The 27,983-nt window shown below is 35.0% G+C and overlaps 1 protein-coding gene across 6 annotated transcripts in view; it reads left to right on the top strand.

Moving 5' to 3' along the window:
- The window catches only part of ATF7IP (activating transcription factor 7 interacting protein), a 126,596-nt gene that overhangs the window by 51,627 nt on the left and 46,986 nt on the right, over positions 1-27,983 (top strand). For 4 of the 6 annotated variants that reach the window (XM_045870201.2, XM_064591540.1, XM_045870199.3 and 1 more), the window contains 5 exons: positions 3,033-4,558; positions 13,855-13,941; positions 15,520-15,665; positions 17,411-17,548; positions 27,879-27,944. In XM_045870201.2, coding sequence (XP_045726157.1) covers positions 3,040-4,558; positions 13,855-13,941; positions 15,520-15,665; positions 17,411-17,548; positions 27,879-27,944 — 1,956 coding nt within the window. In that variant the 5' untranslated portion in view covers positions 3,033-3,039. Of the gene's footprint in view, positions 1-1,930; positions 2,049-3,032; positions 4,559-13,854; positions 13,942-15,519; positions 15,666-17,410; positions 17,549-27,878; positions 27,945-27,983 lie in introns of those variants that run through there. The other 2 variants (XM_045870204.3, XM_045870200.3) reach the window with 2 other exon arrangements.

The raw sequence follows: 27,983 nt of genomic DNA, 5'->3' as shown, positions 1-27,983 counted from the left end.
TTTGAGGAAATAGAGCCTTACTTTGGATTGGGTGCTCTCAGAAAGTGGGGGCAATTCTGTGCTTGGTTATCTCAATAAATCTTATCTGTAGGGAGGACAGACTACAGTGAGGATAAAACTGTGATTTATTTTCTTTAAAAAAAGTAGCCATCACTCATTTAGTCAGAGAGAGAGGTTTGATATTTCATGGTTGCACAGTGACCTTGTCTAATTTGAATGTGGAGGTGATTTTATGTTCAGGAGAACAACATGGCTTAGCTGTAAGCATCAAGTCGATTTATAACTAGGTCTAGCTATGAGCCTGAGATTAAGTTCCCAGGTGTCAGAGGCTGTTTTTCTCCCCCCTCTCCAGCTACAGCAAGTGTATCCAACCATCATTCCTACAGGTAATGGTGATGATGAGTAAATATCCAGTGTGAAAACAATTTTCTTGTTTCCTGTATATCTTCGTCCGTAAAACACTTCTGTTTTATTCCATTAGAGACTGGTGACATTGTTTTCTCCAGGACGAAGTCCTTGCATCTTTTGCTTGCCTTACTGCACTGGCTAGGTAATGGTAATAGGGAACATCCTTGTCTTGGTTCTGATCTTACTTCCCCATTAAGTATGACATCTGTAGTTTTCTTTGTAGATAACTTTTATTACATTTGTTCTCAGTTTTCTGAGAGTTTTAATTATGAGTCAGTGTTGAATTTTGTCAAATGAATGTTCTGTATCTGTTGAGATGATCTCATGTTTATTTTCACCCTTTATTCTGTTTATGCAGTGAATTTTGAATTCATTGCTTATATTTTATTTATGTATGTATGTATTTAAATAGGGAATTTACTGTCTCGTAGTTCTATATACTAGAAGTCTGAAATCAAGGTGATCTAGGGCCATGCAGACCTCTCTGCTAGCTGTGACTTGTGACAGCCAAACTCCAGTTTTTACATGGCTCTCTGTGTGCATATCTGTATCCAAATTTCCCCCTTTTTGGGCAACCCTGTCAGGACCCCTCTTACTCTTGAGAGCTTTTTCTATATCTTCGCTTAATAGACTTCTATTGCTTTACTAAAAAAAAAAATTTTTCCCCCTTTTTATAAGGATACCAATCATAGTGGGTTAGGGCCCACCCTAATGACGTTATTTTATCTTTATCTCTGCAAAGACTCTAATTAAATACGATCACATTCTGAGGTGTTGGGGCTTAGGGTTCTAATATATTTTTATCACATGGACACCTTGATTCAACCTGAAATAAAGCCATTATGATTCATGACTCACTTATAATCTGCATTGCTTGATTTTTTTTTTTTTAGTATGAAACCAACCTTGTATTTTTTTAATGAGCTTCACACAGTCATAATGTATACCTTTTTAAGGAACTTTTAAATAACTGACATGTGAAAGAATAAGTCATAATGGAAATTACTAAATATTTTAAGAGCAACAATGAAGATATAACGCATCAAAATATGAGATGCAGCTAAAGCAACCTTCAAAGGGAAATTTATAGCTTTATGTGTATTGCAGAAGAGGAAAGATAGAAAATTAATGATTAATGTTTAGCATGATGCAGAACTGCCAGACTTTTCCAGAGCAGCTGCACCATTTTATAATCCCACCAGCATTGATTGTGTGATTGTCTCCTTACCAGTACTCATTATTCTCTTTGATTATAGCCATCCTGGTGTATATGAAGTGTTATCTCATTGCAGTTTAATTTACATCTCTCTGATGACTAGTAATGTGAGCATCTTTTCATTTTTAGTGCTTATTGGCATTGGTTTATTGGCAATTTATATATCTTTTAGAGAAATGTCTATTCAATTCTTTGTCCATTTTTTTAAAAAGATTTATTTATTTTAGAGAGCGAGCGAGTCTGTGCTCCCTTGAGCAGGGGTGGGTGGGGAGAAGTGGAGGGAAAGGGAGAGGGAGAGAATCTCAAGCAGACTCTCCGCTGAGCACAGACTCCCTGCCAAGTGTGGAGCCCGCCATTGGGCTTGATCCTACAACCCTGAGATCATGACCTGAGCTGAAATCAAGAGTCAGACTGAGCCACCCAGGTACCCCAATTACTTTGTCCACTTATAATAGGGTTATTTTTGTTATTATTCAGTTGTAATAGTATTTTATTTTTTAGATGCATGTCTCTTAGATAAATTACTTGCAAATATATGATTTGCAACTATATCCTGTCATGTGAATTGTCTTAGCAATTTTTTGATGGTCATCTTTTGTAAATATGTTACAGTACGGTTAATCTAGATATGCCTGGTTGCAAATGTAATCTTATGTGTTTTTTAATTTTCCTTACCTGTATACCTCTTTTCCATTCCTCTACTGTTTTTGGTCTCTCATAGTTTTATTTTTCTTTGTCAACTTTTTTGCTGCATATGCTTATGTGTCTCCTTCAGATTCTGACTTCATTAGTTTGCTGAGAATTAAAACTAGAAACTACTTTTTCCTTTTTTTCCTTCCTTCCTTCCTTCCTTCCTTCCTTCCTTCCTTTCCTTCCTTTCTTCAGCTCCCTCCCTCCCTCTCCCTTTCTTTCTTTCTTTCTTTCTTTCTTTCTTTCTTTCTTTCTTTCTTTCTTTCTTTCTTTCTTTCTTTCTTCCTTCCTTCCTTCCTTCCTTCCTTCCTTCCTTCCTTCCTTCCTTCCTTCCTTTCTTCCTTTCTTCCTTTCTTTCAATGAATGGCCTTAATTGTTTGCAATGGGAAGTGGAAGAAGAGGGGATATGACAGTTCCAGCACCAAGGGTAGCTCTAAAGACCTACTCTTGCTGTCCCTGCCCCAAACGCTAGTCACTTTTTTTTTCCTAATCTTCCTGATAATTGATCTTCTCTGGTTTGTACCTGTCATCAATTTTGTATTACACAAATCCAATTAATATGAAAATTAACACATAGCAAGGATTATTATGCTTTCTGTATGTTATTATTTCAAAATTACATAAAGGGCTGCTTACCTATAAGATCAGTTTGCAGTTCATCTATGATTAGGTGGCTTCTGTTTCAATTATTAAACTCTCTCTCTTTCTCTTTTTAAAGATTCAAAATGGATAGTATAGAAGAACCTCAGAAAAAAGTCTTTAAGGCTCGAAAAACAATGAGAGTGAGTGACCGTCAGCAACTTGAAGCAGTGTACAAGGTCAAAGAAGAACTGTTGAAAGCTGATGTCAAGCTGTTAAATGGCAACCATGAAAATGGAGATTTGGACCCAACCTCACCTTTGGAAAATATGGATTATATTAATGACAAGGAAGAGGTGAATGGCATTGAAGAGCTTTGTTTTGATCCTGAAAAAAGTAAATCAGAATGGAAAGAAACCTCTTGTACCTTAAATGTTAATATAAAAAACAAGCAGGATGATGATTTAAAGCATGAACCTTTGTCTCCTAATAGTATAGCTCCTGAACTAGTCTGTAAACTGACTGCTGAACCAGCTTCCGATGAGCCAGCCTCTGTTGAGCTGGCTATGGCAGATCCAGCTTCTGGAGATTCAGCCCCTGAAGATCTGGCCTCTGAAGTATTAACCTCTGGCGATCCTGCCTCTAGTGATCCCGCCTCTGGTGATCCCACCTCTGGTGATACCACCTCTGGTGAAACAGTTTCTAATGAAACAGTCTCCAGTGAACCTTTCTCTGGTGAATTGGTCTCTGGTGAATCGGTCCCTGATGAATCAGTCTCTGGTGAACCAATCTCCAGTGATCCAGCCTCTGGTGATTCAGCTTCTGCTGATCTGTCCTCTGGAGCACTGGCCTCTGATGATCCAGCCTCTGGTGATCCGGCTTCTGGTAATCCAGCCTCTGGTGATCAAACCCCCAGGGATCTGGCCTCTGATGAACCCACTTCTGATGAACTGACTTCTGAATCAGCTTTTCATCCCACCTTTGAACCAAGTTCTGTACCAGTCTGTGAACCTGTTCCTGAAACTGACAGTACAGAGCCTAGTAGCAATAAAGGTGATGATTTTCTTGAAAAAAATGGGGATGATGAAAAGTTAGACCAGATTTTCTCATTTGATGAGAAAAATAAAGCTGATAGTAATATCGATGCTGATGAAGAAACCCTGGAAACAGATGATACAGTTATTTGTTCAGATCTACCTCCTGAAAATGAAAAGAAGGCAAAGGAAGATGCTGTCACAGAACCTGCTCTTGGAGAGGAGGCTATATCTAGCAGTATGGAAATTGACCAAAGTGAAAAGAATGAAGATGAAAATTCTGCAGACCTTGCAGAAACCATTAGTGAAAATGTTATAAAAGACGACAAAAATGAGATTATCTTGGAAAATACAGATTCTATGGAGACAGATGAAATTATTCCTATTTTGGAAAAGCTTGCACCTGCTGAAGATGAACTTACTTGCTTTTCTAAAACTTCTCTCCTTCCAATTGATGAGACAAATCCAGATTTGGAAGAGAAGATGGAAGGTTCTTTTGGTTCACCATCTAAACAAGAAAGCAGTGAGAGTTTGCCAAAAGAAGCCTTTTTGGTCCTCTCTGATGAAGAGGATCTTTCTGGTGAAAAAGATGAATCTGAAGTTATATCACAAAATGAAACATGCTCTCCAGGTTAGCATATTACTTAAGTTTTAAAGATTTTGTTTAGGTTTAATAAACTGCTTAATAAAGCATTCTTATCATGTTTAAGTTTTTTTTAGTTGCTGAGAAAGTTGAGAATGATGTGACTGGAATGATCTCTAAACTTCATAAATTCTTAACAGAATTTAGCAACATTGTGTGAGCAACATTGTGTGAATTGATAAGAAGGGAGTTAAAATAATTGGAAAATATGGCCTTTGCCCTTAAGGGGCTTATGGTCTAGGCATAGAGAGATAAGCTGGACCATTGATCAAAGTCCTAACAATTGTTCTGGCTATCACTTAGCAACCAAATAACTTAGAATGTAAAAGCCTTTTTGTTTAAATTATTTGCTTCAAGTGTAACAAATCACATTTTACAATTAATTTTCCCAGTGAAATATGATTCCTTTAATATTCTTTGTTAGAGAATGACACCACTATTGCTAGAATCCAGAAACCCTGAAGATTGATAATCTATTTGATAAAGACTTCATCCATTTGCTTCCTCAGGCTTCTTGATTCTCTTCCCCCCGCATCTTCTGAATGATCTCTCTGTAACTTAAATCTGTTTTGATTGTGTTCTTCTCTTTTGTTGGATCCCTGTTACTTTTAGATTAATTCCAAACTCTTTAAATAAAAGGAATATAAACTTCTTAGTCTGTTCAAAAGCCTGTCTTTCCATCTCTTCTGTTATTCCTGGAGAAAAAGGAAAGAATGAGAAAAATCCTATTTTGCTTTCATGGTCAAACTCAAACATGATTTCTATTTGAAATTTTCTGAACTCTTTTCAGAGTGGCATTAATACCTTTATGTTCTTATTGTATCACCATTCCCTTAGCCTTAGAACTCTGAGAGGAGTGACCTTGTAGTATGAAACACAGCATTTGGTTTCTAATTTGTTCAAAAGAAATAAGAGACAGGCCTAGGAGACCCAGGGATGTTTTTTCCCACAATATATTGGAGGCAAAGATTTTTTTTCTTATTAGATTTTCAGAGAGCATTTATTCATTATTAAAACTATATTGAGAGACAGGCTAAGCTGTTTTGGTTCTGGGGATTTAAAGATAAAATTTAGTACTTGTCCTCAGGATGCAGACAGTTGCAGGACATTAAATACAAGGCTGTGAACACACTAATAATGTTAAATTGATATTCTGGGAGTGTAGAGAAGGGTAACTTTATAAAAACATAGATGTATTTATATAACGTAGGGTTTTAGTGAGGATAATTCCTCTTTAATTGTAGCTCCGTCCTACTTGCTCAGGCCAAAATCTTGGAGCCATTCTTATTTCTTTCTTTATATTGCATATCTTACCAGTTTATCAGGAAATCCTCTTGGCTCTGCCTTCAGAGTAGATTTAGAATCCAGTCTCTCTTATCATCCACTATCATCACCCTTGTTCTGAGCCACCATCATCAGGCCAAAATAATGCTTGGCTTACAGTCAGTGCTTAGTAAATATTTGTAGAATGAGTGAATAATTGATAATATAAGAGAAGTAAGTATATCATGAAGGACCTTGGTTACCATGCCATTGAATGTTTCAAGCAGAGGAGAATGACATAATGAAGTTACATTTTGGAAAGATAATAGGTAACCATATTTAAGGTGACCTTAACTCATTCATTGAATAAGTATTTATAGAGAAAGTGGTATTGGGGTAAGTCCTTAAAAAACCTTTTGGTAGTCCTAACAAATTTCAGATTATTATTTAATGAGTTTATACATTTTACCTTTATGTGAGGGTTTTGATCTTAGGGACCATCCTTCCCACTTAATGCTATTAAATGCCATGAGATGACTGTTAAGCCACCCATGTTGCATACTTTGAAAATTCAAACTTGCGTTTATTTTTGGTTACTCACTTTATTTATTTAAAAGATTATTTATTTATTTATTTGAGAGAGGAGTGAGTGAGAGAGTGAGCATGAGTGGGGGGAGGAGCAGAGAGAGAGGGAGAAACAGACTGCCCACTAAGCAGGGAGCCCGATGCTGGAGCTCGATCCTGGGACTCTGGGATCCTGACCTGAGCCAAAGGCAGACGCTTAACTGTCTGAGCCACCCAGGCGCCCCAGTTACTTACTTTTACTTTTATCTGATTGTATGGTATTAGCAGAGTAAGTGTAGTTGATAGATTTAATTTCTTAGCTGATAACTAAACTTTTATTTCCTGCCCTCCCTTCCCCAAATCCCCATAAACTGAAGTACTGAGGACCACTTCTTCCCTCTAGCTACTAACATTTATGTGCTGTACTAATAGGAAAACATAAACCTCTGTCATTTTGTGTATAATACATAAAGTATAGTTTCTTCATTGGTCTTAAAACTGTACTGTGTTCTCTTTACATGGGAGCGGAATCTGTTACAGTTGTCTTCTTTTATCAATGGTTTCACTTTCCATGGTTTCAGTTTTTGCAGTTTTATCTTTTTTTTTTTTTTTTTTAAGATTTTATTTATTTGAGAGAGAATGAGATAGAGAGAGAGGATGAGAGGGGCAGGGTCAGAGGGAGAAGCAGACTCCCTGCCAAGCAGGGAGCCCGATGCGAGACTCGATCCCGGGACTCCAGGATCATGACCTGAGCCGAAGGCAGTCGCTTAACCAACTGAGCCACCCAGGAGCCCCAGTTTTTACAGTTTTAGTTAGCCACAGTCAGCCATGGTCTGGAAGCAGATTATTCTCCTCCTAACTTATTCTCAGTAGTATTAACTTTCAAGGTCAGTAGTATCCTAATGCTGCATCACAATACCTATGTCATTCATCTCACTTCATCTTATCACGTACGCATTTTAACATTTCACATCATCATAAGAATTGTGAGTATAGTACAATAAGATAATTTGAGAGAGAGACCATATTTATATAACTTTTATTGTAGTATATTGTTATAATTATTTTTAGTTATTGTTGTTCATCTCCTGTGCCTAATTTATAAATGAAATTTTATCATAGGTATATATGTATAGGAAAAAACATACAGGGTTCAGTACTGTCCATGGTTTCAGGCACCCACTGGGAGTCTGGGAACATAGCCCCTGCAGATAAAGGGGGACTATAGTACATGTCATTTTTATTGCTGTGTACCTTCTGAGATATTACTTTCATCATTTTTTTATTCTTGACCAATTTTTTTTTTAGATTATTTATTTGAGAGAGAGCGGGAGGAGGGGTGGAGGGGCAGAAGGAGAGGGAGAAGCAGACTTCCCACTGAGCAGGGAGCCCTATGGGCTCGATCCCAGGACCCTGGTATTCTTGACTAATTTTTAATGTTTTCAGAACACAGAATTATAAACTGAAGTACTGAGGACCACTTCTTCCCTCTAGCTACTAACATTTATGTGCTGTACTAATAGGAAAACATAAACCTCTGTCATTTCAGGTACTTCTTTAGCAAATGTGTTTTAAATATAACAGTTACGATAGCTATGAGCAGCAACAAAAAATAATGAAAGATATCAGAAAGCAAATAAAAAAGCCATTTTGATTTTACAATAGTAAGAGAAAGGCCTAAGAAAGTATTGCAGATATACTGAGTAGGCCTGAAGATACTGTCATATTGTTGCACAGTACTGTATGATAACTGATATTCATTAGATGATTAAAATGATAATCTGTTTATTAAGAATGCTAGGAAAATAAAGATTTCTGTCTGGAAAAGTTTAAACAGCAGTAGAAGAGGTACATCCATTAGTTGATCTTCATTCACTTTCCAGGCCATGTACTCTTTATCTAGCTCCTGTTCTATCTCTTTACTCTCTTTCATAGTCATTCTTTAAATTCTGTTAATAGGCTAGCACTATTTTTTCTCTTCCTCTTATTCTTTAATTGGATTTTGATTTTCATCTTGCCAGTCCCCCCTCCTTGTTTTCAGTGAAGTGACATTGATGCTCATATTGTTAAAAACCAGGGATTTAAATCCAAAATTTTGTCTTTATTCTCTCACACTTGGATGCTCTCTTTAATAGTCCCTCCCTCTTGAGACTCTAGCTTTTGGGCTATGGCATTCTCCATTTTTCATCCTTCTTGGCCCTTCTCATTTTGTTTCTTAATGGAGAAATAGGAGGGAGAGCTCTTCTCTGCCTGCTTTTTTGTTTTATAAACATTGCTATTTCTTAATATTTTTGAGGAGAAAAATATGTTTTAGATTAAAACAGATTTTACACTAAATTCTGATACAGTTTCCTTCCAAATTTTATTTCATTTTTTTAAATTAATTTATTTTTTTTAAAGATTTTATTTATTTATTTGAGAGAGAGAGCATATGAGAGGGGGGAGGGTCAGAGGGAGAAGCAGACTCCCTGCCAAGCAGGGAGCCCGATGCGGGACTCGATCCCGGGACTCCAGGATCATGACCTGAGCCGAAGGCAGTTGCTTAACCAACTGAGCCACCCAGGCGCCCCCAAATTTTATTTCAAATGAATAATGTATCTGTGGTTGATTTGTTTTTCCCTATTAGCTCTCTAGGTAAATATTATGAGTATAAGTGCTTATGAGGATAATTGCATAGGAATAGAATTTCATGGGTTTTGTCTATTTTTGCTTTAGATTAGTAGTGGTAGAATTACTGTGGTTTAGTTAATTAAAATTTATTGATATTTTATTGTCACTGTTTATTGTGTTCAGCTAAAGTTCTTTATTTTCTCAATCCATTTATATTCAGTTATTTCTTACTGTGTTTGGTTTTGCTTTGTGGAACCTCTTATTCCTATACATTGGTGGAAATTGCAGATTTTTCTTTTCAGAGTTGAGGAAGACCAAAGAAGCAGGTTTTGGAAAGGGAAGTATAGGAGGAACATCAGTTTCAAATGACTGTTTCTGTCCAAATTAGATATGTGTATTTCAAGGCAGGGGTTTGGACTGTTTAGAAAAATTTAGGAGTAGATAGCATATAGACCTTAGCTGAAGTTGAGTGACAAGATAAGATCACCTCAGTGAGTATAAATGGAGATGAGAGGAGGTATAAGAACTAAGCTCTTGACATTCCAGTGTTTAGAGGTTGGGAGATGAAGAAGAGAGACCAAAGAAAGAGCAGCTCTTATATGTCAACTATACTTCAATAATAAGAAAAACAATAAATAAGTATATGAAACAAAAAGAAAAGAAAGAGCAGCTTTTCTGGTAGAAAGTCAGGAGATTCTGTTATCTTAGATGTCAAATAAAGAGGATTTTGCAAGGAGGGAGTAATCAACCCAATTCTGTTTATGTATCAGATGCTGCTATTTTGTTCAAGTAAGATGGGAGACAAATATTTAATAACCTGAAGATTATTTGTGACCTTGACATGGGGTGGTGGAATTGAAATCCTAATTGAGATTGGGTTTCAGAGAAAATGGGAGAATTGGAAATAATAAAATAGAACTTTTCCCCCAAGTTTGCTTTAAAAGAGAGCACAAAAATTCACTGTAGAAGATATTATTTGGAAGTTTATATTAAATAAAACTTTTAAGAATTTTTCTGGAAATGTCTTATTAATCATGACACATTTTCCTGATATGCCTTGTGAGGTTGAGAATTTTTATATGTTTATTGGTCATTTGTATTTCCTTATCTATAAATTGCCTGTTCATCTACTTTGCTCATTTTGCTAATGGATTTATTGTCTTTAATTAATCTGTAGGAATTTTTGTTTTGTTTTAAATATTCTTATAGAGCGAGTAATTTCAGACAGGGAATGGGCAAACTATAACCTATAGGCTCTGTTTTTGTCAATAGAGTTTTATTGGAATAGAGCCACATCTATTTGTTTACATATTACGTATTGTTTATCACTGATTCCCACTACAAGGACAGAGTTAAGTAGTTGCAACAGAGACCATATGGCCCACAAAACCGAAAATATTTTTTGGGTCTTAACAAAAAATGTTTGCCAGCGTCTAATCTAAGGTGACACTTTATTTTTGTCCATATTTCATTGGAATAATGAAAATGGGAAACTAACTCCCTATTGTCCTCTACAATACACTTTTTCCACCTTTATTTTATGAAATCTTATTTAAGATAGTAGTCATCAGATAGATATTAAACATCTACTTTGTCTCAGCTCTTTCCCCAAGTGTTTAGGATTACCAAAGTTACAAGATATGGATTCTGTTCTTAGTGAGCTTATTGTCTAGTCTGGTTGAAAGGAAAGAATGCCACACATAGAACTGTATATGAAAATGGCCTAATTTGCGATAAGTCTGTACTCAAGACTAGAGGAATTAAAGCAGAAACTGTGAATGAAGACAGATTCTAAAAAAGACAGTCTTAACCTAAGTATTTGGATGAGTTTCAGGTGTTCCATGAACTACTTGAAATTATATATAAAAATGTCTATGTGTGTGGGCCTTTCGTTATTATTCTGGGTTTAAGCAGGTCCACTCTCAGATTCTCTAGAGGCTTTTTGTAAAACAAAAAATTAAATATAGGACCTTGTTCCTTTTTGTAGAATCTGTTAATAATACCATTTTTCTTATTCCAAAGTTCTTCCCATTGAATAAAACTCACGTATAAAGTTTAATCCAATGTGTCTATTTTAAAATTCCAATAAGTGTTTTAAAGTGTTGAGAATCTAGCCATATCTTTCAGGCATATCTGGAAAATGGGAATTGGGTGATAGGAGGAGGTTTTTAAGAAAATGGAGGAAGCTCAAGCTAAGTTTGACATATCTGTAAGAGGAGAGGGAGCTAACATATGCGTAAAAGAGAGAGCTCAAACCAAATTGGCAGGCCAGTTGCTCTGTTGTATTATGGCTGATCTGGCTTGTAGTTACCTTAATTGGAGCCATAGCTAATTTTGTTCTTTGGGTGGTATCATAATTTGCCAAATAAAGACTATTAAACCTTCATCTCAAGCAACCCAGTTATTCTATGACTCTGGAGACTCTGGGGACTAGGAAACTCAGGAGTCACCACCCTCAGTATTAAAATCAGGAGGATTTATTTTTTTATTTTTTTATTTTTATTTTTTTTTAAGATTTATTTATTTATTTGAGAGAGTGAGAATGAGAGAGAGCACATGAGAGGGGGGAGGGTCAGAGGGAGAAGCAGACTCCTTGCCGAGCAGGGAGCCCGATGCGGGACTCGATCCCGGGACTCCAGGATCATGACCTGAGCCGAAGGCAGTTGCTTAACCAACTGAGCCACCCAGGCGCCCCAAAATCAGGAGGATTTATAAAACTATATGTAGAGGGGCGCCTAGGTGGCTCAGTCGTTAAGTGTCTGCCTTCGGCTCAGGTCATGATCCCGGGGTCCTGGGATCGAGCCCCGCATCGGGCTCCCTGCTCAGCGGGAAGTCTGCTTTTCCCTCTTCCACTCCCCCTGCTTGTGTTCCCTCTCTCTCTGTGTCTCTTTCTGTCAAATAAATAAAATCTTAAAAAAAAAAAAAAAACTATAGAAAAAAATGGTTTGTAATGAGTTTGTGATCTACAAGGGAGCAAAACATTTTCATTTCATTGAAACTGAAGTTGAGGGATGGAATCTTAAAATATTTCTAATGAGCATAGTAAATGGAAAGTTAATTTTCTGATACTCATTTATTTTTATTTATTTTTAATACTTCTTTATTTTAAAGCTTAAAAATAGTTTTAGTAGGGGTGCCTGGCTGGCTTAGTCTGTAGAGCATGTGAACTTCTGATCTCATGAGTTTCAAGCCCCACATTGGGCGTGGAGCTAACTTAAAAAAAAAAAGTTTTAGTAATCTTTATGTGCTGTTTTGTTTTGACTGTTGTCATGTTTTACAGCTTTATTGTTTTACCTTAGTGTAAAGAAAAAAAAAATTTTTTTTTAAGATTTTATTTATCTATTTGACACAGGGAGAGAGACAGCTAGAGAGGGAACACAAGCAGAGGGAGCGGGAGAGGGAGAAACAGGCTCCTGGCCGAGCAGGGAGCCCAATGCGGGGCTTGATCCCAGGACCTTGGGATCATGACTTAAGCCCCCAAAGGCAGATGCTTAACGACTGAGCCACCCAGGTGTCCTGAAAATATTTTTAAGAACCTTAATAGTTTCATCAATGAGCCTGGTAATCTGCCTGTTTTCACCTAAAAGGTCTTTCCAGTTATTTTAGCCTTGACTTCTACCATCAGGGCTGTTGGGATTAAACCTTGTTGTTTGGAGAAGAAATGCCATATCAAAATCTTTATATAATGTTTATTCCTTGTGATTATGTATTTAATTTTGGTTGTAGAATATAATGAAACAGCATGTCTTATTGAAACCCCTGGGGAGCCAGTTGCAGTGATGTAAGGGGAAAAAATAGAAGCCCAAACATACTAGTGATTTGTTCTTCTCCCCCAGTTAATGATTAGGTTAGTTGAGGAGGTAATAGATTGACTATTCTGGTACATGTGGGGTTTTATTTATTGTAACAATGCAATTATATAGACATTTTTAGCAGTATTTTTTTGGTAGCACTCTGTTATATTTTATATGCCTTGTGAAAATTACTTAAATGTTTTTGAACATTGGACTTTCCTCATGTATGTGATGGCAGAAATAATGTTTATAGTGTAGGATTATGCTAAGGATATAAAGTAATGTATGTCATGCGCTTAACTCTTGTTGGCACTGGCATCAGTTAACTATTAAGTTAAACTTTTGTTATCTTTATGATAGTTTTTACATTTCTATGTTATGAACTATCTCATAACCATTAAAGTAACATAATGATTTAATGTGGCTAAAATGTTAGATGTTTCAAATTTGGCAGTACTTTGTAATTTTTTTTTGTAATTGTCAAAACCACTACAGTATTTTAGGTTTTGGGTTTTTTTTTTTAAGATTTTATTTATTTATTTGTCAGAGAGAGAGAGCACAAGCAGGGGGAGCTGCAGGTAGAGGGAGAAGCAGGCTCCTCGCTGAGCAAGGAGCTGGATGCGGGACTCGATCCCAGGACCCCGGGATTATGACCTGAGCTGAAGGCAGATGCTTAACGACTGAGCCACCCAGGCACCCCAGTATTTTAGTTTTAATAATTGAATGTAATGGAATGCAAATGTTTTACAATAGGTTTTATTAATCTACTGTTGGCAGTAAATTACTAAGTAAGATTCTTTGTTTTAAAATTTATACTATTAATTTTTTTCCATGTTTAAGAGCTTTTTATGAATTTGGAGGAACATTTGAAAGTGGATTTGGTCATTCATTTCTACCAGTCCATGCTTATGTTCCCTTTTTATTCCTAAAATTTCACCTTTTGGGACTGATTTTATAAAAGTTTATTCACTGGATTGTTAACACCAGAATTGTAAATTATAATGAACTGCAGTGAATTCTGATGGAAGTAAGATTTCCTTTTCTTTGTTACAGCAGAAGTAGAAACTCATGAAAAGGATAGCAAACCTGAGGAAGAAGAGCAAGTAGTAAATGAAGATGATGAAAGACCTTCTGAGAAAAGTAAGCATGTACAAAAAACCTGAACTAGTTTAGAAAAATAGTTATTCATTGTTTATTCTTTTAAGGCTGTGAAATATATTTCCTTTCCTGAGATGATTTTAAAATTTTGCAGTTTATGTAAAACACAGTTAAATCATTTTGTTGATAACTAACCTAAGGATTTTTGAAAGTATTATTTCATATACTTCAGTATTTTATTTTGTTTATTTATACTTTTCATTGTTTTATAAGAAAGATTTATGCTTAATATTTAATAAGGTACTGTCTGAATGTCTTGAAATAAATGGTTTTCGATTTATGTTGAGAGCATGGTGCTGTAAGAATTTTGTCGGGGGTGATATAAGTTAATGAAAATTACGTGTCTGTCTCCTTAGGTTCCTAAGCTTCATGGGAAAGGGGACTTGATGGGCCTGGGTGTTGTTAGGTTTATAAGATTATCATTGGACTAGAAGTCAGGAAACCTAGGTTCTGTATCTCTCCTTGTCATTCTGGTTTCCGTGTATAACTATAAGTCATGATTATAAGAGAAGTCATGGAGTAGAACTGGATTTTAAAAGTAGGCACATAGATATATGGGTATAGAGAAAAGCAAAGAGGGATACTTATGGTTACATAAGGACAGTTTCCCTTTAATAAGTGGAGATTTTAGTATTTTTACATTTTATATATTGAAAAAGAAACCAGATAAAATTTGCTTATAATCTCATGAATGTTACCAGTATTTGAAATACAAATTTTCTAAGTGAAGATCTTTGAATATCTTTACCAAATTTACTTTTATAATGACATAAATTTTATTATTTTTATTTGAAATTCATTAGGATATGTTAAGAAAAACTAGCCTTGGGTGCCTGGGTGGCTCAATCAGTGAAGTATCTGACTTGTGATTTTGGCTCCAGTCCTAGTTTGAGGGTCATAATCCAAGGGTTTTGGGATAGAGCCCTATGTCGGGATCTGAGCTCAGCGGGGAGTTGTCATGAGATTTTCTTACTCTCCCTCCGCCCCTCCCCTGTGCAGACTCGTGAGTTTTTCTCTCTCCCAAATAAATAAATCTTTTCTTAAAAAAAAAAAAAAATAACTAGTCTTATGTTATTTTCCTAAGGCTAATGATTAAGACTTTTTTCTAAATTCTGAAAAAAATGTATTTAGAGGAAGAATTAATTAAAACTATGTACAGTTGTTAGATATCTGTGACATGAGAATGAATATTATATTTTGTCAGAGGATTCATATGCACTATAAAATTTAGCAAAGGGAATGAACATGAGATGATCTCTTCTCATCTCATATTCATATTTTAGGTGATTCTCCATCTTAATATGATTTCAAGGAAAGAATGTTTTATGTGCACATTATACATTGCTTAGCCATGAGGGAGTTCTTGTTTAGCATTTGAAAATCATTTCAAGATCAAAGTTTAAAAGCTACCTATCCATTTTTCTAATCTCAAAAACATTCATTAAATAACTGATTGAGAATGATATTGGATAGCTAGGAATAATATTTTGCTGAGAATGGAACACAGGCATTAGGGTCTGTGATAAAAACCTGACTAATCATTATTCTTTTTGTCCTCAGGTGAATTTTCCAGAAGAAAACGTTCTAAATCAGAGGATATGGACAATGTACAGTCCAAACGTCGTCGATATATGGAAGAAGAATATGAAGCAGAATTTCAAGTGAAGATTACAGCCAAAGGAGATATTAACCAGAAGCTACAAAAGGTGTTACAAATTATAAGTTAAAAACCATATTAAATAAAAAACTGACCATCTTTGTTCTTCTAGGTTTTGACATTATTCTATATTTTACTGACATATTTAGGTTTTTCATAGAGAGAACTTGAAGGAAGTGGGTGAGCTTATTATTCTTAATAATTTAATTTTTAGAACTTTCTGATTCTTTTTAAAAGAGTTTTCAGATTTTATTTTTTCTTTTATATTGAACTTTATTCCATGGAAATATTAGAGTCTTGTATTTTAACTTTTTTTTAATATGTTAACATTTTAATCTTTATTATAAGCTGGTTTCATGATTGTAAGTTCCTACATTGTAAATCTTTGTTATGTTGTTTAGGCTTACTATTAAAAATAGTAGGGACAGGGCTTTAGGATGACTAGGGAAGGGGAGTATTTAAAATACAGACTTTGGTAACATCTGCCTATGTCTATTAGAGTTAGAAATATTGAAAATATGTAGTACTTAATATATTTTTCAAAATGTGTTAACAGATGTGTATGGCAGATGCCTTTTTAAGAGGAATATGAAAGGCGAGTGAAATTAATTTTTTAAGGTCTTATAGATTTAATAATGAAATTATAAATAATCTAGGTTTTAGATTATTCACTAAGATACAGTATAAATACATTAGAAAAAGGCAATTAATTAGGCAATAAAAAAGTGTCATTTTTCTTTCCCAGCCTTTTTTACTTGTCATATGGAGGTAATAATGTTTATTTAGTCCTTTTTATAGAGCTGTTATAAATATGAAGATAGGTATGTGAGTTTTTTAACTCCTATGTGTACTCAGAATGTATTCCTCTGGAACAGTGTTACTCAGGTATGGACTGTGGACATGTACCATGTATTCTATTTGTTATAGATCCATAATAAGATAAATAATGTAAATTGTAAGTAGGCATTTAGAGTTTTGTTTTTTTTTTAAGATTTTATTTATTTATTTGACAGAGACAGACACAGCGAGAGGGAATACAGGCAGGGGGAATGGAGAGGGAAAAGCAGGCTTCCTGTGGAGCAGGGAGCCCGATACGGGGCTCTATCTCAGGACCCTGGCTGGGATCATGACCTGAGCCAAAGGCAGACGCTTAACGACTGAGCCACCCAGGCGCCCCAGCATTTAGAAGTATTTTATAGAAATTTCATAGTGCAGTGATATTCTTAGTGTCTCACAAAAATATCATTTGCAACAGATTAGAAATTTTAAAAACTGATCCTTTAACTGGTTTCCTTTGAATCACAGTAGAAGGTATGAGAAATAAATATTAAAACTTGAATATAGGGGCGCCTGAGTGGCTCAGTCGTTAAGCGTCTGCCTTCGGCTCTGGTCATGATCCCAGGATCCTGGGATCGAGCCCCGCATCGGGCTCCCTGCTCAGTGGGGAGTCTGCTTCTCCCTCTCCCACTCCCCCTGCTTGTGTTCCCTCTCTTGCTGTGTCTCTCTCTGTCAAATAAATAAATAAAATCTTTAAAAAAAAAAACAAAAAAACAAAAAAAACTTGAATATAAAATTATTTATGAAATTTTCTGTTTTTAGTATAATTCTATCATAGTAGACATATATGTAGAAGTAGAGGCTTTCAGCAGATACTGTGTTATGAATGCCAGCTTGTTTTCTCATTAAACTAATCAATATATTGGTACTGTCTTATTAGTCCTTAAGAATATTTACTCTTTGCTGCTTGCTGAAATGCCTTCTTTGACTGTAACAAAGAAATATATATCTCCTTAGGTTGTACAGTGGTTGCTGGAAGAAAAATTGTGTGCACTACAGTGTGCTGTATTTGATAAGACTTTGGCAGAATTGAAAACACGAGTGGAAAAGATTGAATGTAACAAGAGGCATAAAACAGTTATTACTGAACTACAGGTTCGTATACTGATTTGAATTATATACCCATGTGTCATTATTTTTATTACTTATTTTTGGGGATACATTTTCAAAGTTGATAATAAATTACATTTAACTTATAAATATTAGAAGTAGAAGGAGTCACGATTAGTTTGCTAGGGCTGTCATAAAAAAAGTACCATAAACTGGTAGCTTAAACAACAGGGAAGTACTGTCTCATAGTTCTGGAGGCTAAAAGTCTAAGACGAAGGTGTTGGAAGGATTGGTTCTATTTGAAGTCTGTAAGAAGGAAACTTTCCCATGTGTCTCCTCTAGCTTCTGATGGTTTGCTGACAGTCTTGGCCATTCCTTGTCTTGTGGAAGCATCTACTGCTTTGTCTTCATATGGCACTATACGTGTGTGTGCGCGCGCGCGCACGCCCAGATTTCCCCTTTTTACAAAGATACCAGTGATATTGGATTGGGGCCCACCCTACTCCAGTATAACCTCATCTTAACTAATTACATTTGTAAAGACACTATTTCCAAATTGAATCACATTCTGAGAATACTTGGGGTTCAGACTTCAATATATGAACTTTTCATATAGTTCAGCCCGTAATAGAGCTAGAGCCTTAGTCAACTGAAGAAAGGCTGGTATTTTCTAGCATGTCATAAGTACCAAATATTTATTATAAGTGATTCTTTTTATATTAACCCACTTCCTGCTGTGGATCTTATGATGTGAACATACTAGTTTGTTAATTTGTATTTGTTAATAATCACTACATTTCATTTTTTGTTAAATATAATTATACATACACATATAGTGCCAGAGCTTCTAAATGACTGAAATGAATGCATGATAACACGCTGTAGTAAATCATTTTATTCCAAGGCTAAGAAACTGGAAATTTTTATCAGTACATTCATTCTGTCATAAGTAAATGTGTGGTTTCTATTAGGCTACCTGAAATATGAGCCTAGTCTACAGATGCTGAGTTTGCAAACCACTTATAGAGCCTTACTTTACAAATGAGGGAAAAGTGGTCCATGAAAATAAGGTCTCACTGTTTTCTAGTTATAAAGCAAATTGCAACCAAAAGTGACTAGAATTTATATATTTCTTAGCCTAGAAGTTATTTTCTTGGTTTCATATTGTTAATTTTGTTTGAAGTGAGACTTTTTTAATAATAATCTAAATAATATCTTTGTAGTTATTTTGTAATGTACCATTTAGGGCATTACTAGTCCTCTTTTTTACCTTTAGCAGGTCTTTCTAATAGTGATAGTGTTGTTTAATTATTAAACTTTATTTTACTAATACTGTTAAGAATTTTGAATTAGAATTTTAAAATGCTTGATGAGTTAAAAAGTGATTTCATTAATTGTTTCTCATTTTGTGTTTTGAAAATCTGAGACTTTGACTTCCATATTCTCATGTAACATGCAAGTCCAAATCTCTTAACACTTAATAAACTTTTTACTTTGATATTTCACTTTGATATATTTATTGGTAGCCTCAGAATCTGAATCCTTTAAATGCCAATCCAGTCTCTTCTTCACAAATAAATCCCCCATGCCATTGTTCCTCTTACTTGTAATTCTTGAATTCTTAGAAAAATCTTTAAGCACTATCTTCCCATTTTTCTTCTCATTGATAGTTTTTGAGTTCTTGGAAATTGATTTCTCTCAATCATTTCACATATACAGTGGGTTGCCAAATTATAACTGTTTTATTTCTTATTAAAGTCTATCTTTTGCTTCCTCTTACTTTTCGCAAGGCACAGGTCTGCTTACATGTGGATTTTTTTCAGTAGGTACAGTACTGTAAATATATTTTCTTTTTCTAATTCCTTGATTATAGCAATAGCCTTTTACGTGATTACTCTGGTTCTACTTTTTAAATTCTTGCTGGTCCTTCCCAACCATTGTACTCATCTTTCTAAAATACTGTTTGTTTCATTCTCCTCCATATAGTCCAGATTCCTCAACCAAGTGCCATTATTCATTTTTTATTTTTAATTTCTGGATCTCCTAGTTTTTGATCCACTTTTCCTAATACCTGCTACTTGCTACACTGTCCTTCAGAGTATCAATGTTCATAGTATTTTTATTTTAGGCTTTCAACTTCATACTATTTCTCCCATTCAGTTACCTATAATGATCTGCCCTTACCATGCTATTTAAGTTTTACTAAGCTCAGTTTAGTCCCTGTCTCTTTCTGTGTTGTTCTGATATTTAGTATTTTATGGAAGTAAAATTCAGATAACAAAATAACTGTTTTAGTTTACAATTCAGTGGCATTTAGTTCATTCACATTGTGTGACTGTCATCTCTATCCAGTTCCAAAACATTTTCATGAACCCAAAAGAAAACCTATGTCCATTAAATAGTCACTCCCCATTTTCCTTTCCCCTAGTCCTTGGCAACTGCTAATCTGCCTTCTGTCTCTGTTGATTTACCTATTCTGCATATTTCTTTTGGACAGAATCCTACAATATATGACTTTTTGTGTTTGGCTTCTTTCTCTTGGCATAACATTTTCAAGATTCATACACAACGTAGCATGTATCAGTACTGCATTCCTTTTTATGGCTAAGTAATAATTATATTTGTATGCTATTGAAAGTATTTGTAAAGTACAGTGAAAATAAGTAGGTATTCAAGATGTTAAGTGTAATTTGCAGAGTAATCACTAAGGAAAAAACTAAAGTATATATAGCTATATAATATATAATATAATGGGCCTGTGTTATATAAATGATTGACCCTTGAATAATGCAGGGGTTGGGTGCTGATCCCCTCCCCTGGTGTAGTCAAAAATCCATGTATAACTTTTTTTTTTTTTTTTTAAGAGAGGTGGGGGAGGTGCCGTGGGAGAGGGGGAGAGAGACTTAAGCTGGCCCATGCCCAGTACAAAACCTCATACAGGACTCAATCTCACAATCCTGAGATCATGACCTGAGCCAAAATCAAGAGTCTGATGTTTAACCACTGAGCCAGCCAGGTGCCCTGCTGCTGAATTTTTTATTTCAATTATTATACTTTCTGCTCTAGATTTTCTATGTTTTCTTTACACAACTTCTATCTCTGATATTCTGTTTGGTGAGACATTGTTTTCCAGTTTCTTGTGTGTGTGTGTGTGTGTGTGTGTGTGTGAGTTCTTTTCCATTGTTTTAGCTCTAGGAACAGATTTTTAATCCATTTATTTAAAGTCTTTGTCTAGTAAGTCCAATACCTTAGCTATCTTTCTTTTCATTATTTTCTTTCTGTGAATGGCCCATACTTAATTAATTACTGTTTCTTTATATGCCTCCTAAATTTTTGTTGTTGAAATTTGAGTATTTTGAATATTATAATGTGGCAGTTCTGGGAATCAGATTTATTCCCCACTACCCAGAGCTTGTTGATGTTTCTTGTTGTGGTTTGTTGTTTGTTGATTTGATGACTTCTAAACTGTTTTTGGAAAGTATAGATTCTTTGTTGTGTGTGGCCACTGAAGTTTGTGTTTCATTAGCTTAGTGGTCAGGTGATGTTCTGACAGTTAAATGGAGCACAAAAAAAAAAAAAAGGAAGAAAGAAAAAAATTCTCTCCTAATCTTTGCAGATTGGCTCTGTTGGGGCACTCCTTCAGTGCTTATTAACCAGGCCATTTACAACTTGCCCTATCCAACTTGCCTTATCCTTTACTTCCTGCTTGCATAAATGAGAGCTTAGGGTCTTTTCAGGCCATTTTGTGCCTTTTTTTTTTTTTTTTTTCCTGGGCATTTGCATAGTTTTCTCAATTCAAGAGCTTTTAGAGTCCCTTTTATGTCATGTGTCACCTTTCCCAACCTTTTCTTACCCAGGCTTTTCTATTTATTGCCTGTCCAAATTGTAGTTCTTTACCCCAGACTGCTGTGCCAATACCTGTGCCTTCAAATCTTTTTAGGAAAAGCAGTCTGTGATGCTACCCCAGCCTTGGAATTACTTGAGTTGTGTGAAACAAAGGCTGGCCTGTGTGCTGATCCTTAAGTTGCCAGTGAAAATAAGGTCCATATGCTTCCTGTGGCACTAGAAGCCTATACCAGGCATTCTAACTGTCATTTTCACAGCCACTGCTGATCTGGGTGTGGGGAATAATGAATGGACAACCTAAAAGACCATAGTGCTCGCTTACTGCAAAGTAGCAGCTTTATTCTTCCCTAAGTCTTCCGTTGGCTGTTCTGAGTTTTTTTAATTAGGCTGCACACCCAGTGTAGAGCCCATCATGGGGCTTGAACTCATAACCCTGAGAACAAGATGTGAGCTGAGATTAGGAGTTGGACAACAACTGAGCCACCCACATACCCCACTGTTCTGAGTTTTTTTTTTTTTTTTTTTTTTAAGATTTTATTTATTTATTTGACAGAGAGAGACACAGCGAGAAAGGGAACACAAGCAGGGAGAGTGGGAGAGGGAGAAGCAGGCTTCCCATGAGCAGGGAGCCCGATGCGGGGCTCGATCCCAGCACCCCGGGATCATGACCTGAGCCGAAGGCAGACGCTTAATGACTGAACCACCCAGGTGCCCCTGTTCTGAGTTTTTGAATAGATTCCAGAGTTGTGCAAAAGTTGATTCTAACAGTGCATGTCAGCTCATTAGTTGCTTTTGGGAAGGGACTGAACCCTGAAGTTCCCTACTCAGCCATTTTTGGTGATACCACTCTGTTCCAGTATCTTTATTATAATTACTTTCGAGTTCCCCAGTATTTAAAGCATATATATCACATAGTTCCGCAAATAATTACATACTTTGCTGAATTATTTACTGTTTTGTAGTTACAGCTGACAACAAATGGTTTGGAAATACTACCATATATATTTTCTATAGCTCATTCCATAGCAGTTGATGAGTACATATCCCTAATTAGCATATATATATTCATTTATTATATCTGACTGACTTTGGCAAAATCTAATATTGAGTTCAATAAAATTCAAAGTTAAAACATTTAAAAACAAATACATAAATTGGGTTCAGATATTTTGCTGTAAGGAATAAATTAATATAACAAATTTTAATATTAGTGCCTTCTTTTTTTAAACACAGCAGTTATTACAAAAAATACTTTTAAGAGACTCATGATCCTTTTGCAGTAGTATAAAAATTTACTATACATTGAAAAATTTGGTGAGAGAATAGAATTGAGTCATGTAGACTTTAGAGGAACGTTCATGTAGACTTGAGAGGAAAGTTCATGAAGTTCTCTTTTCTGCTAAAATTTTTAAGATATAAATTTCTCTAGATATAGGAAAGCAGATTTTTATTGATTTTCATATTGTCATTCTTATATATTTTTAAAAATGGGCTACTTTGGGATTATTTAAAATAATTTTTAAGGTTTTAATAATTGGTTTGTTGTGTGATATGACTTTTGTCCACATCCTTTTACTAAAGCCTATTTTAAATTATTAAATCCTTTTCTGTGTCCTAAACATATTTTATAAGAGCTGAAAATAATTTTCAGCATTGGGATATCTTGTATATTTTTTTAGGGTTGTTGCTTTTTTTTTTTTTTTTTAAGATTTTTTATTTAATTGACAGAGAAAGAGAGAGTGGGGGGAGGGGCAGATGGAGAGGGGAAGCAGATTCTCTGCTGAGCAGGGAGTGCGATATCCAGGGACCTCCGATATCCAGGGATCCCCGGATCATGACCTGAGCTGAAGGCAGATGCTTAACCGACTGAGCCACCCAGGTGCCTGAGGGATTGGTTGCTTCCTGAATCATGAAAAAGTTTTGTGTATTTTTGCTTTTTCAGAGATGTCAAATGGTAAAGTAAATCTCAACAGTTATTTCCTTGATTTTAATTATTATTATTATTTTTTTAAAGATTTTATTTATTTATTTATTTGACAGAGAGAGACACAGCGAGAGAGGGAACACGAGCAGGGGGAGTGGGAGAATGAGAAGCAGGCTTCCTGCTGAGCAGGGAGCCTGATGTGGGGCTCGATCCCAGGACCCTGGGATCATGACCCGAGCTGAAGGCAGCCGCTTAACGAACTGAGCTGCCCAGGCACCCCGATTTTAATTATTTTTTAAGTGTAAAATGTCGTATAATTTTTAGATTTATATATCTTTGATGCTCTGTCAAGATGAGCATTATAGTAACTTAGAAGAACATCTTAAAATGCAGATGGTTGTCATTTGCTGTGGAGTCAGTAGCAAATGTGTAATAAAAAGAGAAATTATCAACAAACATTTAGCTTTTCTATCCCTCCCAGACCATAACCACCCGCCAAACATACTTCCAGATAATTGCAAAGAGGAAGTAAAAATGGAAATTCTCCGCTCTTTTTTTTTTTTTTAAGATTTTATTTATTTGAGAGAGAGCGCGAGAAGGGGGAGGGTCAGAGGGAGAGGTAGACTCCCTGCTCAGCAGGGAGCCCGATATGGGATTCGACCCTGGGACTCCAGGATCATGACCTGAGCCAAAGGCAGTTGCTTAACCAACTGAGCCACCCAGGCGCCCCAATTCTCCACTCTTTAGATCAGAAATGTAATTAAAGTACTACATATCGAAACCTGTAAGTGAAAGACACAGCAGTATTCAAAGGGAATTTTACAATTTTAAATTCATTACTACTGAACAGGAAAACAGAACATTATGTGTTCATGTCCTGTGCTAGGAAAAAACAATTACAGACTAAACTCCCAGAAGGCAGAAAGAGTTAATAAATTAATAAATGTAAAAAACCCAACCCTTTTTGAATATTGAGCAATGAAGACAAAACCTTATTCTTTTGTGAAGACTTTAAAAATAGATTAATTTTTTATTTATAAATAACGAGTACAAATAAGCTACATAAGGATTCAAAAAGGAGACAGAGATCCAGAGGAGATTCTTTAAGTAAGAGGACATTATTATATACAACCTTATACCTATTATGTCCATTTTATTTAGTAAGGAAGTAGAAAGCCTAAAATTATAAGGAACTCTGTTCAGATTATAACCCATATCATATTTACTAGTGGATCATGGAAGTATTTCTATTGAAGTTGAGACTAGGACAAAGATGTCTATTATCTATGCTGCTATTTAGAGTTTTGATGGCAGTCTTAGCAATAAAATAATGACAGGAAAAAGAAATTAAGAGTAATGATTGGGAACACAATAGAATTAACTTGGCAAACTGTTGAAAAAGTAGTAAATTGGGCGCCTGGGTGGCTCAGTTGGTTAAGCGACTGCCTTCGGCTCAGGTCATGATCCCGGGGTCCTGGGATCGAGTCCCGCATCGGGCTCCCTGCTCAGCAGGGGGTCTGCTTCTCCCTCGGACCCTCCTCCCTCTCATGCTCTCTGTCTTTCATTCTCTCTCTCAAATAAATAAATAAAATCTTTAAAAAAAAAAAAAAAAAAAGAAAAAGTAGTAAATTTAGAAACTGCCTGATTGAGGAAGAACTTTCTACTGGTTTTTCTATATATCAACAATAAACAATAAGAAAATATGAGATAAAGGTTGTACATTTGGTAGATATTTAAAAATGAATAAGTAGTTAAGAATAAACCAAAAAGAAAATTTCAAGACCATTGTGAAGAAAAAGTACAGAAAAAGAAAATCTGAGTCAACAGGTTCAACTGTAAATGTAACATGTTCCTAGATAGGAAGCCTTGATTCCTTTCAAATCATTGTACAGATTCAGAATACTCAAAATTTCAAGTGGATTTTTTTATGGAAATGGAAAAGCTATCAACACACCCTGGAATACAATATTTCATTGGTTATAATTTATAAAATGCTGTCCTAAGTAGTTTTAACTGAAAATAGCCACCCCCCCAACAAGTAAATCTGTGGCTGCCTACTCCAAGAGACAGTTTTGAGTAACGGATATATGTGTCCATTTATTCAGTAGCTTTTTTTGAATGCTAATATTTTAAGTGAGACTTGATACGTGATTAGCTCTTTTCTCAGATGATTATTTCCTAAGAGGTTCCTTGGTACATGAGCAAGGAAATCCCTGGTTTGCCTAGCTTGCTAAATAAGGCTCAGTGTGTCCGAATCTCAACAATTTATGTGACTTCTATTTAAATAGCTACCCTTATGCCATTATACAAGAAATGTTAGATATGCCTAAGGAAGAAACAAAGAGCAAAATGAAATAAAAGTAGTAAAGACATAATAATAGAATATGACTTTCCTAGACTAAAAAAGTGACTTGTTTATATAGTTTCTTAAAAATCTCATGTAATACTTCCCAAAAGAGACCTAATCTTAGACACATTATTGACAGATATTTTGAATTATAATTTTAAAAAATTGCACAATTTCCTAGATTAAAATAACAAAAAAGCTGGTCTTGATTTCTTTTTTTAAAAATAATATTAAATGGCAGACAGTGAGTCAGTGTCCAGATTTTGATTTTATTTCTCTGCTAATAGTTTAATTTTTTAAGTGATAAAATTCTTTTTAAAAAGCATTTAAATATTACAGCTGCGTATGACTTGAAAGTGAAGTCCTCTTTACATTCTCCCTCACTTCCTGCCAGTTCTAGCCTCTAGAAGTAACCACTTTTTAACTTTGGTATTTATTCCTTCTAGACCTTTCCCCATATACATCATATACAAAATGATTTTTTAATTTAAGTAAAAGTAGTATAATAATACTCTACAAACTATGCAACTTACAGAATACCCACCAGATAGACTCAAGAATGAAAGACATTCTTGCATAAATTGTGGTACAGAAAACACCTTCCCATATAGCTTTCTTGAAAAAAATTATTTGAAATATTTTAATCACAGGAAGGTAAATCCATATTACGAATATAAAATTATGCTCTATGTCTTTGGTATTAATAAATATGCATAAATACTCAAGTCCTAAGGAAAATCTTCATCCTCAGGGTCATATGTGATCGATTGCATAGGCTCTGTCAGTGGACTTAAATACTTTGTTAGGTTTCAGGTCTCCTTCAGAAGTGACTACTTTCTGAAAGAAACTTTAAAAGTAAATAATACCATTTTCTTTGTAGATACGCTTATACTGGATAAAATAATTTTTATTATTTATTTTATTTTATATATATATATTTTTTATATAATATATTTTATTATATATTATATAAGGAATTCCTCCTTAGGTGGGCCTCCTGAACACGCTCAGAAGTTTAATTTAAATTTCTTGAAAATATATTTAACATAAAATGGCAGCAGCAGTGGGGTGCCTGGGTGGCTCAGTCTTGATTTCAGCTCAGGTCATGATCTCAGAGTTGTGAGATCCAGCCCCAGTGTCAGGATTTGCACTCAGCGGGGAGTTCGTTTTTTCCCTCTACTCCTCCCTCTGCTTGCACATGTGCTCATGCTCTCTCTCTCTCTCTCAAAAAAATAAATAAAAACAAAAACTTAAGACTGGCAGCAGCAGTTAACAGCAACAAAAACAGTTGAGTATTACATCTGTACTTTAGTAAAAGACTTAAATACAAAATAAATCATGTAGTAATGAGATCTTTTTTTTTCTTTTCTGTTTTTTTTTTCCTTAAAGTTTCTGTGACTATGTATTTGGGCAAATATGTGATTAATCAGTTTATATAGCAGTACAAATGATTAATAAAATAATTTCACTGAAATGTTAATAGCAAGGTAACATTTTGACAGATTATTAAAATTAACATAATATGAAAGTAAATGTTTTAAAGAGTAATATTAAATGAGCACACATATACACTGATGTTGAATGTACAAATTAGCAAAGCCTTTCTGAAAAATTGTCATTTAGATATTTGATAATTATTAGATAATTTAGATAAGAACCATTTAGACAAGAGCTTTAAAAATATATTCTGTCTTAGAAGTTACATCTATGTGAGTGCTACCCAAGGAAATAATCTGAAAGAACAATATTGTTAATTGCATTATTTGGCTATAGCAGTACATTGAGAAACACTGAACATTTCCACTGGGAAACAGTTTATAAATAATGATTCAGTATATTATACATATATCCATAAGCCATGGCATTGGATCTTTTATGACTTACAGATGCGTTTAGTTCAGAATTCTCAGAAAATTGTGTGGTTACAACATATTAAAAAATAACAACAAAAATCCCCACAGTTATACATACCCAGAAATGTCTTGGTCTGTGAATTCTAGGAGGGAAAAAACTAACCTTCTAAAATTAAGAGTCTTTACCTCTGGGTATTGAGTTCAAAGGTCATTTTAGTTTTCATTATGATTTTCTGTATTTTCCAAATATATATTTTATGATCAGCTTGCCTTATTTTCTTTGCTGTTGGTGATCTCAGGGTCCCTTTATTTGTGGGTTTCTTGTAATATATGCGTGAGTTCCTTTTTAATACCATAATGTTACTTGATTTCTGTTTCATTTTTGCTTTCTTTTTTTTTTTTTAGGCCAAGATAGCCAGGTTAACCAAACGCTTTGGAGCAGCCAAAGAAGATCTTAAGAAAAGACAAGAAGTAAGGATTTCTATTCTTGCATAATTAATATTTAGCTCT

The sequence above is a fragment of the Mirounga angustirostris genome, unplaced genomic scaffold (genome assembly GCF_029215605.1).
Source record: "Mirounga angustirostris isolate CCGP_5_RB_7025 unplaced genomic scaffold, mMirAng1.0.hap1 SCAF_5, whole genome shotgun sequence".
Classification (NCBI taxonomy): domain Eukaryota; kingdom Metazoa; phylum Chordata; class Mammalia; order Carnivora; family Phocidae; genus Mirounga; species Mirounga angustirostris.
Note: the sequence above shows the minus strand (reverse complement) of the source record. Positions and strands in the feature narration are given on the sequence as shown.